Source organism: Mercenaria mercenaria, chromosome 2 (assembly GCF_021730395.1).
Source record: "Mercenaria mercenaria strain notata chromosome 2, MADL_Memer_1, whole genome shotgun sequence".
In the NCBI taxonomy this organism is placed as follows: Eukaryota; Metazoa; Mollusca; class Bivalvia; order Venerida; family Veneridae; genus Mercenaria; species Mercenaria mercenaria.
Genome location: NC_069362.1, coordinates 52,313,056 through 52,327,066, shown reverse-complemented (window position 1 = coordinate 52,327,066; position 14,011 = coordinate 52,313,056). Strand labels below are relative to the sequence as shown.

The following is a 14,011-nucleotide window of genomic DNA, read 5'->3' as shown; positions in this document are numbered from 1 at the left end:
CACCATCATGAGATGGAGTGTCATGCGCAAGGTCTATGGTCAAGGTCACACTTAGAGGTCAAGGATACAAGAATGAAAACTTTGTCCGGAGCATTTCTTCTTCATGCATTGAGGGATTTTGATACAACTTGGCACAAATGTTCACAAGCATGAGACGGAGTGTCATGCGCAAGAACCAGGTCCCTAGGTCTAAGGTCAAGGTCACACTTAGAGGCCAAAGGTCAGATACAAGAATGACTTTGTCCGGAGCATTTCTTCTTCATGCATGGAGGGATTTTGATGTAACTTGGCACAATTGTACACCATCATGAGACGGAGTGTCATGCACTGATCCCTTCTTTTGAATTACTTCCCTTTGCTGTTACTATAAATAGCTTATATTGTAACTTTTTCATTACAAGTCGTAGGGAAAAATTGAGACCACTTTTCTGCAGTACAACATGCATGTTACATCCAATTCTGAGGTGTATTTTGAGCTATCTCTACCTGGTAAGGATTTTTGTATGGACAATTTTTTTTTTTTTTTTTTTTTTCTCTTTAAAGATTAACTTCCCTTAGTTGTTACTATAAATAACTTACATTGTAACTTTTTTATAATTGACCGTAGGGAAAAACCAAGACCACTTTTCTGTGGTACAACATTGATGTTACTTTCAAATTTTGGGTGTATTTTAAGGTATCTCTACCTGGTAAGGATTTTTTTGTGGACTTAGAAAAATAAAAGAATTACAATAATTTCTAAAAAAAAAAACATTGTAAACAACTAGAAAATTAAAATTCCATTTGCAAATACAGGTGCTAGTGTAAAGAAATTTGCTGTGACGGGCGTATATTGTGACATTCTGGCACTCTTGTTCTTGCATACTGTATTCCTTAATTAGTAGTTAAAATGAAGTAAAATAAATGCTTTTATCACTATTTTGTTATAGTAGCATATGAATTCACACAGTCATTCATCAATTGCAGCACGTGAGCCCTGGGACAAGTTTTTCTAGCACCGGCAAAAACACTGGAAAATCCTTTCTGGCATGCAAGAATTATTATACTTTCATGTTACAAAAATATTAAAATGACTTGTTTGTATTCTTTGTTATAAATGAAGTCCTTTCAAAAATGGTATAAGTATGTATATTGTCATATGTTGTGAAGTATTCTGGTAATGAAACAATAATTTTGAAGGGGTAGAAGGTTTGAAACACTTCTGAAATTTGGAATGAAATAAACATGTTATTGTCCATAAGCATTGACCTGGCACTCATGAATATTCCGTATATTTCCGTAAATTAATTTTCGGTGACCGAACATAAATAGCGATATAACTAAATATTACATATATAATTCCTAACTGATATATTGTCACATGTGCAGGTAGCTGTGCGGACAAAGCGTTTACCTGTCAATATCAGGATTGTGGGTTCGAGTCCTACGTTTTACCATATCTTTTTTCCCCAAATTTTATATGCAAACTTATTACTCATTTGTTCAAACGTTTCGTGATATTTATGGTTCATTTATTAAGTGTAATCATATTTACCCGTTGTAAAAAGTGGAATAAAATTATTTTAAAAGTATGTTACATAAAAAGACAAACTATCTGTCACCAGCGTTCCAGAAAAAATACAACAAGAGAAAAGAATTAAAATTCATGAAATATGATACATAGAATAATATAAACGATAACAATACAATACATTAAATTGAAGAAAAAAACTCAATTCAGTAAGTGATTTCGAACCCATGGTAACGTGCGTAGAAGTCAGACAACTTACCTCTACACCACCGTGTCATCGGTAAACTTTACATGTTACTTTAGTTATGTAGATACTTTCATGATACTTATATTGCGTAAATTAACGAAAACGCCCGAAAATATTGGCGAAAATTAATGAGTGCCAGGTCAATACTTACGGACAATACAAAAACTTAATTACCATTTACATTTCTACTTCAGATATACATTTAAAATCAAATTATGTGTAAGTTTAGATATTCAAAAGTTTCACCAGCATTATTTACGAAATAAAATGGTAACACTGTAAGGAGGACAGCCATATGAAGTTACTTTTCTACATTTAGAAATTCAATATTGATGGGATAATTATGTCTCTCACACCACATATTGATTTACTCAAGTCTGTGTGTCAGTCAGTCTGTCACAAATCTTGGTCAATACCTAGCCAAATCGGCCCATGCACTTCGGAATTATACTGATGCCAGTGATACAGGTCTTGGTGCATCAGTCTGTCACAAATCTTGTCCACGCTCTAAGTCGAACAGTTCTCATCTGATCTTCACCAAACTTGGACAAAATGTGTTTGACAATAAGTCCTTGGCCAAGTTTGATAACTAGCCAAATTGGCCCAGGCACTTCGTAATTATAGCCCTTTAATTACTGATAGGCTGCTAACTCCAAAACTTACTGATAGGCCGCTCACTCCAAAACTTACTCCAAAACTATCAAAGGTATATTTTCTGTGAGTAAACAGTATATAAAGACAGACTTACTATTCAGATGATTAGGCAGTTGTGGGAGACATGCGCTTTTCTCAAAAGCAGCTCTACGGTTTAGCAAGGATGTTTATTAAATGAGAAAGTACCTTTCCAAAAACACTTCATAAGTTTTTCAAAAATGTATGTTGACATCAGGTTAGAAAATTAACATAAATAATTTGGACTGTTTTTGATATTTGAATAACATATAATGGGCGCTTGTAAACTTTAATGTGTTTAGTAATAAAATGTTCAAGCAGTTTTGTTATTTAGGATTGTTGATGGCATGTTCGAGATTTACTGTTGAATTGCGTGTTTTATAGCTGTGTTGTATTGTTAAATTTATAATAGGTTTAAAACATTCTGCAATTTCGCCTTTCATATTTAGTAAAGAGTTGAAATTTATTTGTTGCAAGAATGCCTCAGTTTGATCAATAATCATGTCAAAAGGTTACAGTTTTATCCTTTTTCTATAAAGTCATACAGAACTTTAGAAATTGTTGGTTTCTCAGTTTTAGATTATCAGATCATTTTGTAATCTTTTGTCCATGTTCATTATTGGTCCAAAATAAATGTTAAAAACTTGGTTGAAAATCTCAATACATGACTTCCTGCCAGCAAAAAATTGTTAATTGTATCTCCAAAACTCCAGGAAACACAATGGCAAACCAAGGTATTCAGTCCATGTTGCTACAGTTTTCGCCCGCCCAGTATGCACTTTGATGCTTGTCACCTAGCCCACCTTCATGTTTTTAATTGGTCTTGATTTGGACTGACTATTTTTCATTTGGACCACTTGCAGACTTTGGAGCTAATAAATGTTTAAATTGCTACTGACCTGGATGGGATCAAAGTGGTAAACGTTTAAAAATAGAGCAATTATATTTGTATAAAATGTTATCTGTAGCACTGGCTATTGCATTTAATAAGAATGTTTTTAACTGCTTGATTTTTCAAATCTTACTGTATATTATAATTCCAACTTGATCAAAAATAGGTGCTTCAAAGTACAATGATTTTGTTTACATCATAAAAACTGACAAAAATATAGCTTGCAGGAAAAGCTGCATAGAAATTAGATTCTATGACCAGAAGCCCTGTGACTAAGTACCATACATACAGGAAAAGTCGCTTGTTATATATTCAAGGTCAGTCAAGTTCAGTTGAGCCACTTAGGGTCACTATGGCCCTCTTGTTTTGTGTTCTCATTTTATTTGTCAAGAATCACTATACAATGATTTTAAGTGACACACGCCTAAGTAGATAAGGTATTTATATCCATTATAATAGCATCCCTTCTATAGTGCAACATAAATAGTCTGTTACTAGCTTCTGGTACAAATGTAGAAAGTTTCTCTTGACTATTGTTTTGTTTCATCTTGCAGCCAACTGTTAAGAGGATAAACTAGATTTTAAAAGAGAGCTTATATCCATGTTCTATTGAAATCTTTATACTTGCAGGAGTAATTCTAACCCCAACTAGAGAATTGGCCATGCAGATCACCTCTGATGCTAAGAAGTTTACTAAAGCGCTAGGTCTGCATGCTGTGTGTGTGTATGGAGGTACAGGGATATCGGAACAGATTGCTGAGTTGAAACGTGGCTGTGAGATCATTGTGTGTACACCTGGCAGGATGATTGATATGTTAGCAGCAAATAATGGTACTTGTATATACTGACAATATCTTAGAAACATTTACCTTGCATTGACTTTGCTGTTCATTTGGAACTGAAGGTCTGTTAGGCTACTGAAACTTCCTGAAGTCAAATATTACAGATTTCACTGCAAAGTATTCCATGAATTTGTGCTAAGTTGGAGGCAAGCTGTGGATGCGAGGAGAGAGCAACATTCAGGCTTTTCCTTACTTGTATTTCCTTCTTACTGTCTATGTGCTGTAACAGTAGTTTTTCAGTTGATACTCTATATATTATCTCATACAGTCAGCACAGAAATTTTGCAAGTCAGATTCTGTTGCTTCAAAACAATCTAGGTAATAGTCAAACTTTAAATTGATACCAAGTAAGATTATTTGACTCAGCCTGAAACTTCCATTACTTAAAGTTTAAGACTCGGCTATGCTGCATTTTTGTACATTTTTATCATTTTATCTAAAATGTGCAGCAACAAAACAACAAAATAAAACTGATTCCAAGTTCTTTTTGTGCCCATCTAAGTAGGAGTTGTAGGAGTGCTTAGATTTACCCTTGTCCATACGTCTGTCTGTTTATTTATCCGTCCAAATTTGTATCTTGCATACCTCTAAGAATTTGACCTAATCAGCTGTTATTCAGCATGTGAAGTTATGTACCTGCATTTTATTTGGGCTTCACTGTCCTCACCCTTCCATCTCCTACCACCCTCGCAGAAAAATATTGTTTCTTTTAGGTTGTGGTTCTGATATTTTGTAATATCCATACCACCCTGCCCTCCCCACTCCACCCTGATAACTCACCCCTTAACCCAAGGTAATATGAGAGTTTACTTAGTCTTTGTCAACAAGTAGCATATGACTATACTGTGACAGGAAGTAGGGGCACCAATGTCCTAGGGACACACATCAAGTTTAGACCATTGGTATCTTTGGACATTAGTAAATGATATTTCAGTTTTAGCTCGACTATCAGAAGAATATGTATAGCTATTGGACTCACCTGTGCTGTGGCCTCAGTGTCCCAGTTTGGTTTAGTTTTTAGCTCACATGTCACAAAGTGACAAGGTGAGCTTTTCTGATCGCGCAGCGTCCGTCGTCCGTCTGTGCGTCCGTCCGTAAACTTTTGCTTGTGACCGCCCTAGAGGTCACATTTTTCATGGGATCGTTATGAAAGTTTGTCAGAATGTTCATCTTGATGATATCTAGGTCAGGTTCGAAACTGGGTCACTTGCGGTCCAAAACTAGGTCAGTAGGTCTAAAAATAGAAAAACCTTGTGACCTCTCTAGAGGCCATACTTTTCAATGGATCTTCATGAAAGTAAGTCAGAATGTTCACCTTGATGATATATAGGTCAAGGTCAAAACTGGGTCACGTGCCATCAAAAACTAGGTCAGTAGGTCAAATAATAAAATAACCTTGTGACCTCTCTAGAGGCCATATTTTTCATGGGATCTGTATGAAAGTTGGTCTGAATGTTCATCTTGATGATATCTAGATAAGTTTGAAACTGGGTCAACTGCGGTCAAAAACTAGGTCAGTAGGTCTAAAAATAGAAAAACCTTGTGACCTTTCTACAGGCCATACTTATGAATGGATCTTCATGAAAATTGGTCAGAATGTTCATCTTGATGATATCTAGGTCAAGTTCGAAACTGGGTCACGTGCCATCAAAAACTAGGTCAGTAGGTCAAATAATAAAAAAAAACTTGTGACCTCTCTAGAGGCCATATTTTTCATGGGATCTGTATGAAAGTTGGTCTGAATGTTCATCTTGGTGATGTCTAGGTCAAGTTTGAAACTGGGTCAACTCCGGTCAAAAACTAGGTCAGTAGGTCTAAAAATAGAAAACCTTGTGACCTCTCTATAGGCCATATTTTTCAAATGGATCTTCATGAAAATTGGTCTGAATGTTCATCTTGATGATATCTAGGTAAAGCTCGAAACTGGGTCACGTGTGATCAAAAACTAGGTCAGTAGGTGTAAAAATAGAAAAACCTTGTGACCTCTCTAGAGGCCATATTTTTCATGAGATCTTCATGAAAATTGGTGAGAATGTTCACCTTGATGATATCTAGGTCAAGTTCAAAACTGGGTCACGTGTGATCAAAAACTAAGTCATTAGGTCAAATAATAGAAAAACCTTGTGACCTCTCTAGAGGCCATATTTTTCAATGAATCTTCATGAAAATTGGTCAGAATTTTTATCTTAATGATATCTAGGTCAGGTTCAAAACTGGGTCACATGAGCTCAAAAACTAGGTCACTATGTCAAATAATAGAAAGAACGACGTCATACTCCGTTCAAAACTGGGTCATGTGGGGACAGGTGAGCGATTCAGGACCATCATGGTCCTCTTGTTGTAAGCTGTCAGTGTCCCAATTTGGTTTAGTTTATGTAAGCGGATATCTCAGTAACCACTTGTGGAAATAGATTAAAACTTTACACACTTTCTCACAGTGATAAATTGACTTACATTGCACAAGTTCCATAACTCTATTTTGCTTTTTTACAAAATTATGCCCCTTTTTAGACTAAGCAATTTTTGGTTAAGTTTTTGAGTTGGCTAAAGGCTGAAAGCCTTTTGACGAGTCCTTGCTATCCAACGATTCTCTAAATGGACCGAATAACATGTGAAGGGATGTAGTTCCGTTAGATTTCTCAAATTTCAAACAGTTCACTGCATGAATGAAGTTAAGTTGTGTCAATTCCCTTTGCTATGACCAATATACGATGTAATCTGTCATATTTATGACTTGTAATTGTGCAGTTCTCGAATGTAACTCATTAAGCATAAATGTGCATTTTAAGAATTGCGCAGGCTTACAAAGCTTGGGTAACATCCAGCGAAAGACAAAAAATAGTTCCAGCAGGGCTCCAGATAAGATGCGTATTAGCGTAAATTACGTATAGAAATAATGCAAATACGCATGTCTAATAATTTCTAAGCATATAAAAACGTATATAAAATTACAGAAACGCACACAATGCTTTTTTAAAAACAAAATCTGAATCGTCTGGATGCGTTAGGTAACATAGCCGATCAGCCTTAATTCTCCCACATTGAACGTAAACACGCATCGTATAATTTCTATAAACTTTGCGTGGGATGAATTTTGCAGTCAGTAAACGGATAAATTATCGGAAGAAGAAGCTCTTACTGGTTTGTTTAGTTACTACTGATATTAAAAATGATTTTAATTCTTATTTTTCGAGAAATAAACAAATCGGCGAAACATTAAATTGTATTTTCTTGTAGTTTTTGAAATCGAAAGTAGATCGTCTATGTTTGGCGAAACGAAACAACTTTTTTATGAAAAGATTTAAATAAGAGGTAATTTAACCGTAAACTTCAATGTCAGATACTGCCAATTGCTGCTAAATGTCTTCGTATCATCACAATTTGTAAAATATATTGTTCAAACTGGAGAAAAGTGTAGTCGTATCCGGATATAATATTTTGGGTAAATATCGAGCTGTGTTATGAAATTTTAAGAAAAAAACTAAAAACAAACTGAAACTGGTAGACTATACTGTCAGTACATCAATCATTAGCCGACTCAGGCTATTCAGGCCTTTGATTATATTTAAGCTGATATCTCAGTACCCACTAATGGGAATAGATTAAAATTTCACACACTTGTTCACTGTGATGATCTGACATGCATTGCACAGGTTCCATAACTCTACTTTGCTTTTTCATAAAATTATGACCCTTTCTCGACTGGTATCTCAGTACCCACTGATGAAAATGGATTGAAATTTCATACTCCTGTTCACTGTGAAGATTTGACATGCATTGTCCAGGTTTATAACTCTTCTTTGTATTTTTACAAAATTATGTTTCTTTTTATACGCCCGTCTCAGAAAGAGCGGGGCGTATTACGCGAACACCCGTGGCAGGCTGGCAGCGGTCTGCATCCAAAAACATGTCCATTCTCTAAGCCAGCCAAATCGCCCTAGGCACTCTTGGATTATGACCCTTGAATTACTCGAAAAACTGCAAATTTAGCCTTGTCCGCTCACAAACAGTTTTCATCCGATCTTCACCAAACTTGCTGACAATGTTTGTAGGCGTAATATCTCAGCCAAGTTTGATAACCAGTCAAATGGCTCTAGGCACTCTTGGATTAGGGCCCTTGAATTGCTTGAAAAACTGCTAATTTAGCCTTGTCCGCTCTCTAAGTCGAACAGTTTTCATCTGATCTTCACCAAACTTGCTGACAATGTTTGTAGGCATAATATCTCGGCCAAGTTCGATAACCAGCCAAATGGCTCCAGGCACTCTTGGATTATGGCCCTTGAATTGCTTGAAAAACTGCTAATTTAGCCTTGTCCGCTCTCTAAGTCGAACAGTTTTCATCTGATCTTCACCAGACTTGCTGACAATGTTTGTGGGCATAATATCTCAGCCAAGTTTGATAACCAGCAAATTGCTGTAGGCACTCTTGGATTATGGCCCTTGAATTACTGGAAATCTGCGAAATTAGCCTTGTCCGTTCAGACAGTTTTGATCCCATTGTCAATTTCATCCCACATGGAACCTCACAAGTACCTTGATTCCTTCTTACTCTTTTTTAGCTCACCTGTCACAAAGTGACAAGGTGAGCTTTTGTGATCGCGCAGCGTCCGTCGTCCGTCCGTGCGTGCGTAAACTTTTGCTTGTGACCACTCTAGAGGTCACATTTTTCATGGGATCTTTATGAAAGTTGGTCAGAATGTTCACCTTGATGATATCTAGGTCAAGGTCGAAACTGGGTCACGTGCTGTCGAAAACTAGGTCAGTAGGTCTAAAAATAGAAAAACCTTGTGACCTCTCTAGAGGCCATATATTTCACAAGATCTTCATGAATATTGGTCAGAATGTTCACCTTGATGATATCTAGGTCAAGTTCATAACTGGGTCACGTGCCATCAAAAATTAGGTCAGTAGGTCAAATAATAGAACAACCTTGTGACCTCTCTAAAGGCCATATTTTTCATGGGATCTTTATGAAAGTTGGTCAGAATGTTCACCTTGATGATATCTAGGTCAAGTTCGAAACTGGATCACGTGCGATCAAAAACTAGGTCAGTAGGTCTAAAAATAGAAAAACCTTGTGACCTCTCTAGAGGCCATATATTTCACAAGATCTTCATGAAAATTGGTCAGAATGTTCATCTTGATATCAAATGAGGTCAAATAATAGAACAACCTTGTGACCTCTCTAAAGGCCATATTTTTCATGGGATCTTTATGAAAGTTGGTCAGAATGTTCACCTTGATGATATCTAGGTCAGGTTTGAAACTGGGTCACGTGCCATCAAAAACTAGGTCAGTAGGTCAAATAATAGAAAAACCTTGTGACCTCTCTAAAGGCCATATTATTCATGGGATCTGTATGAAAGTTGGTCTGAATGTTCATCTTGATGATATCTAGGTCAAGTTCAAAACTGGGTCACATGCGGTCAAAAACTAGGTCAGTAGGTCTAAAAATAGAAAAACCTTGTGACCTCTCTAGAGGCCATACTTGTGAATGGATCTTCATAAAAATTGTTCAGAATGTTCATCTTGATGATAGCTAGGTCAAGTTCGAAAGTGGGTCACATGTCATCAAAAAGTAGGTCAGTAGGTCAAATAATGAAAAAACCTTTTGACCTCTCTAGAATTCATATTTTTTATGGGATCTGTATGAAAGTTGGTCTGAATGTTTATCTTGATGATATATAGGTCAGGTTTGAAACAGGGTCAACTGCGCTCAAAAACTAGGTCAGTAGGTCTTAAAATCGAAAAACCTTGTGACCTCTCTAGAGGCCATACCCTTGAATGGATCTTCATGAAAATTGGTCAGAATGTTCACCTTGGTGATATCTAGATAAAGTTTGAAACAGGGTCACGTGCCATCAAAAACTAGGTCAGTAGGTCAAATAATAAAAAAACCTTGTGACCTCTCTAGAGGCCATACTTTTCATGGGATCTGTATGAAAATTGGTCTGAATGTTCATCTTGATGATATCTAGGTCAAGTTTGAAACTGGGTCAACTGTGGTCAAAAACTAGGTCATTAGGTCTAAAATTTGAAAAATCTTTTGACCTCTCTGGAGGCCAAATTTTTCAATGGATCTTCATGAAAATTGGTCAGAATTTTTATCTTGATGATATCTAGGTCAGGCTCAAAACTGGGTCACATGAGCTCAAAAGCTAGGTCACTTTGTCAAATAATAGAAAAAACGACGTCATACTCAAAACTGGGTCATGCGGGAACAGGTGAGCGAGTCAGGACCATCATGGTCCTCTTGTTTTGGTTAACAAGGCATACAACATCAACATTATTACCTTTATGATAAGTAGCTGAATATTTAGACGGGCGTATTTTGTGACAGTCTGGCTTATTCGACTTTAGTTTTGTATGTTAGCTGGTAGCTCAGTAGCCACTAATGGGAATGGATTGAAACTTCGCACACTTGTTCACTGAGATGATCTGACATTCACTGCACAGGGTTCATAACTCTACTTTGCATTTTTACAAAATTGTCTCCCTTTTGACATATTTATTCTATTGATAAAGCTGTTGAATAGTTGAGTGTTGCTGTCATCAGACAGGTCTTGTTTGTTTAAAGTTTGACTAAGTTTTCATTGTAAAGTCAGGAAATTGATGAAATATTATGTCCCATATATCCCACACATACAGTGTAATAGTTTTAATTCTTTTGCATAGAAGGAGCGTAAGACAGGCTTTATTTCAGTAATCAGCAGACGATTATGCAAATGAGACGATGTCATCACCATAGCAACAGGTGCTGCCTATTTCATACTAATTATTATAAAATGAAAAATCTTAATTTTCATTTTTATTAGCTCGACTTTTCGAAGAAAATGTAGAGCTATTGCACTCGCCCCAGCGTCGGCGTCGCTGTTGGTTAAAGTTTTTGATAAAGTCAGATATCTCTGTTACTATCAAAGCTATTGACTTGAAACTCAAAATAGTTATTTACTATCAAAGTCTACACCAGGAGAAACAATCCCCATAACTCTGATTTGAATTTTGACAGAATTATGCCCCATTTTAACTTAGAATTTTTGGTTAAAGTTTTTGATAAAGTCAAATATCTCTCTTACTATCAAAGCTATTGACTTGAAACTTAAAATACTTATTTACTATCAAAGTCTACACCAGGAGAAACAATCCACATAACTCTGATTTGAATTTTGACAGAATTATGCCCCTTTTTAACTTAGAATTTTTGGTTAAAGTTTTTGATAGGGTCAAATATCTCTGTTACTATCAAAGCTATTGACTTGAAACTTAAAATACTTATTTACTATCAAAGTCTACACCAGGAGAAACAATCCACATAACTCTGATTTGAATTTTGACAGAATTATGCCCCTTTTTAACTTAGAATTTTTGGTTAAAGTTTTTGATAGGGTCAAATATCTCTGTTACTATCAAAGCTATTGACTTGAAACTTAAAATACTTATTTACTATCAAAGTCTAATCCAGGAGAAACAATCCCCATAACACTGAATTAAATTTTAACAGAATTATGCCCCTTTTTAACTTAGAATTTTTTTTTAAATTTTTGATAAAGTCAAATATCTCTGTTACTATTAAAGCTTTTGACTTGAAACTCAAAGTAGTTATTTACTATCAAAATCTACACCAGGAGATACAATTCCTATAACCCTGGTTTGAATTTTGACAGAATTATGCCCCTTTTTAACTTAGAATTTTTAGTTAAAGTTTTTGATAAAGTCAAATATCGCTGTTACTGTCAAAGCTTCTGACTCGAAACTTAAAATACTTATTAACCATCAAAGTCTACACCAGGAGAAACAATCCCCATAACTCTGATTTGAATTTTGACAGAATTATGCCCCTTTTAACTTAGATTTTTTTTGTTAAAATTTTTGATAAAAGTCAAATATCTCTGTTACTATTAAAGCTTTTGACTTGAAACTCAAAATAGTTATTTACTATCAAAGTCTACACCAGGAGACACAATTCTCATAACTATAATTTGAATTTTAACAGAGTTATGCCCCTTTTTAACTTGGATTTTTTGTTTTTACTGGCAAAGCTCAAATTCAGAGTCAAGCACTGAGAAAAGTCGAGCGCGCTGTCTTACGGACAGCTCTTGTTATTTATATTATTATTGCAATGTTCTCTTTAACCTTTGGAACATTGAAAGGTAAGTGAATTGTATTAAATTTTTCACAGACAAACACAGAAAAAGTTAATACCTTAGTTTTATGGAATTTTATATTTATACATATATCTGTGATTATTTATAACACCTTTTTGTGTCCCCCAAATTTTGTTGTGTTGTAGGGCACTTTGATTTGCCCTTGTCCAACCATGTGTCCATTCCATATGTCTGAATTTGTGTTGTGCATATCTCAAAAAATATTTGACCTAGAATCATCAAACCTCAGGATTGTTGACCAGTATGTGAAGTTGTACACCTAGGGTTTTGTTTGGGATCTCACTCAGTCTGACCAGAGTTACAGCCCTTGATTTAGTAAAAAAATATGCATAAAGGGCATAAAAGTTTGTGTCAGATGTATGACAAAAAGTATTTGACCTAGTCATAAAACATAACAGGATTGTTACATAGCAAGTGAGATGTTGTGCACCAGGTATCCTGTTTTGGATTTCACTTAGTCAGACCTGAGTTTAGGTCCTTGGGTTTAGGTCCTTGACTTATTGAAAAAGTACACATAAACCTTAATGAAAAAATACTTAAAAGCCTGTGTTGCATATATCTTACAAACATTTTACCTGCAGTCATAAAACAATGTTGGAATATTATTCAGCATATGAATTTATGCACCAGGGCTTTTCTTGGGTTATGACCTTTGACATAGTCAGAAATATGCATAAAGGGCATAAATGTTTTTGTCACCTATATTTCAAAAAGTATTTAACTTGTCATGAACATTTATAGGAATGTTTTTCATTAATTGAGGTTGTGCACCTGGGATTCTCTTACCCATCCCGACCCTCTTCAGAAAGTATCTTTCAGTTTCTTTTATTCTGTGTTTGTTGTCATGTTTTATAGTATCCATACCCTCCACTCCACCCACCACATGACTCATACCCTCAACCCAAGGTAATAAAGTTTACTGTGTTGCATAGTCAACAAGTAACATGTGACCATACAGTATATGTCCTATGGACACACTTCTAGTAAGAGAAAGAAATAATTGACAGGTATGGACATTCCTTCGTGTTGAATGTAATTAATTAATGTAATTAGATTTTTAAATCTGTAACAAGCGGAAATGAACTTGTAAATGTTAGAGAGTATTGCTTTTAGAGATCTGTTTGCTGGTTCTTTTGGCTAGCATATAGTTGAAAAGTAAATAAAATATAATATGATGTAAGAATTTCATTGCCTTTTCCTCCTGTCTCAGAGGTTAATGTACCTGTTATAACTTTTTGTTTCAGGTCGGGTTACCAATCTACGGCGTTGTACCTATGTAGTCCTGGACGAGGCTGACAGAATGTTTGATATGGGATTTGAACCACAGGTAATACAACCTGATCCATTATTTTCATATTTGTAAAAGCATTACTTGTGGAGACTTCTGCCAGCCTTACACAAAAACATTACTGAAATGATGTTTGAAGTGTATGAATTGAGTTTATGTTCATGTTGAAGCAGAGCTCAAACTAGATACAGAATCAGTGAAGAAAATGACTTTTCTCTATTTGCTTGTCAAGCTAATCAAAGGGATTTTTAGCTCACCTGAGCACGAAGTGTTCAAAGATGAGCTTTTGTGATCACCCTGTGTCCGTCGTCGTCCGTTTGCCGTCGTCAACAATTTGACTGTTAACACTCTAGAGGTCACATTTTTGGCCCAATCTTAATGAAACTTGGTCAGAA

The 14,011-nt window shown here is 35.6% G+C and overlaps 1 protein-coding gene across 1 annotated transcript in view; it reads left to right on the top strand.

The window, feature by feature from the left end:
• The window catches only part of LOC123563967 (probable ATP-dependent RNA helicase DDX46), a 128,327-nt gene that overhangs the window by 80,270 nt on the left and 34,046 nt on the right, over positions 1-14,011 (top strand). Inside the window, exons 11-12 of the mRNA XM_045357166.2 lie at positions 3,952-4,152; positions 13,573-13,655. Coding sequence (XP_045213101.2) covers positions 3,952-4,152; positions 13,573-13,655 — 284 coding nt within the window. The remainder of the gene's footprint in view (positions 1-3,951; positions 4,153-13,572; positions 13,656-14,011) is intronic.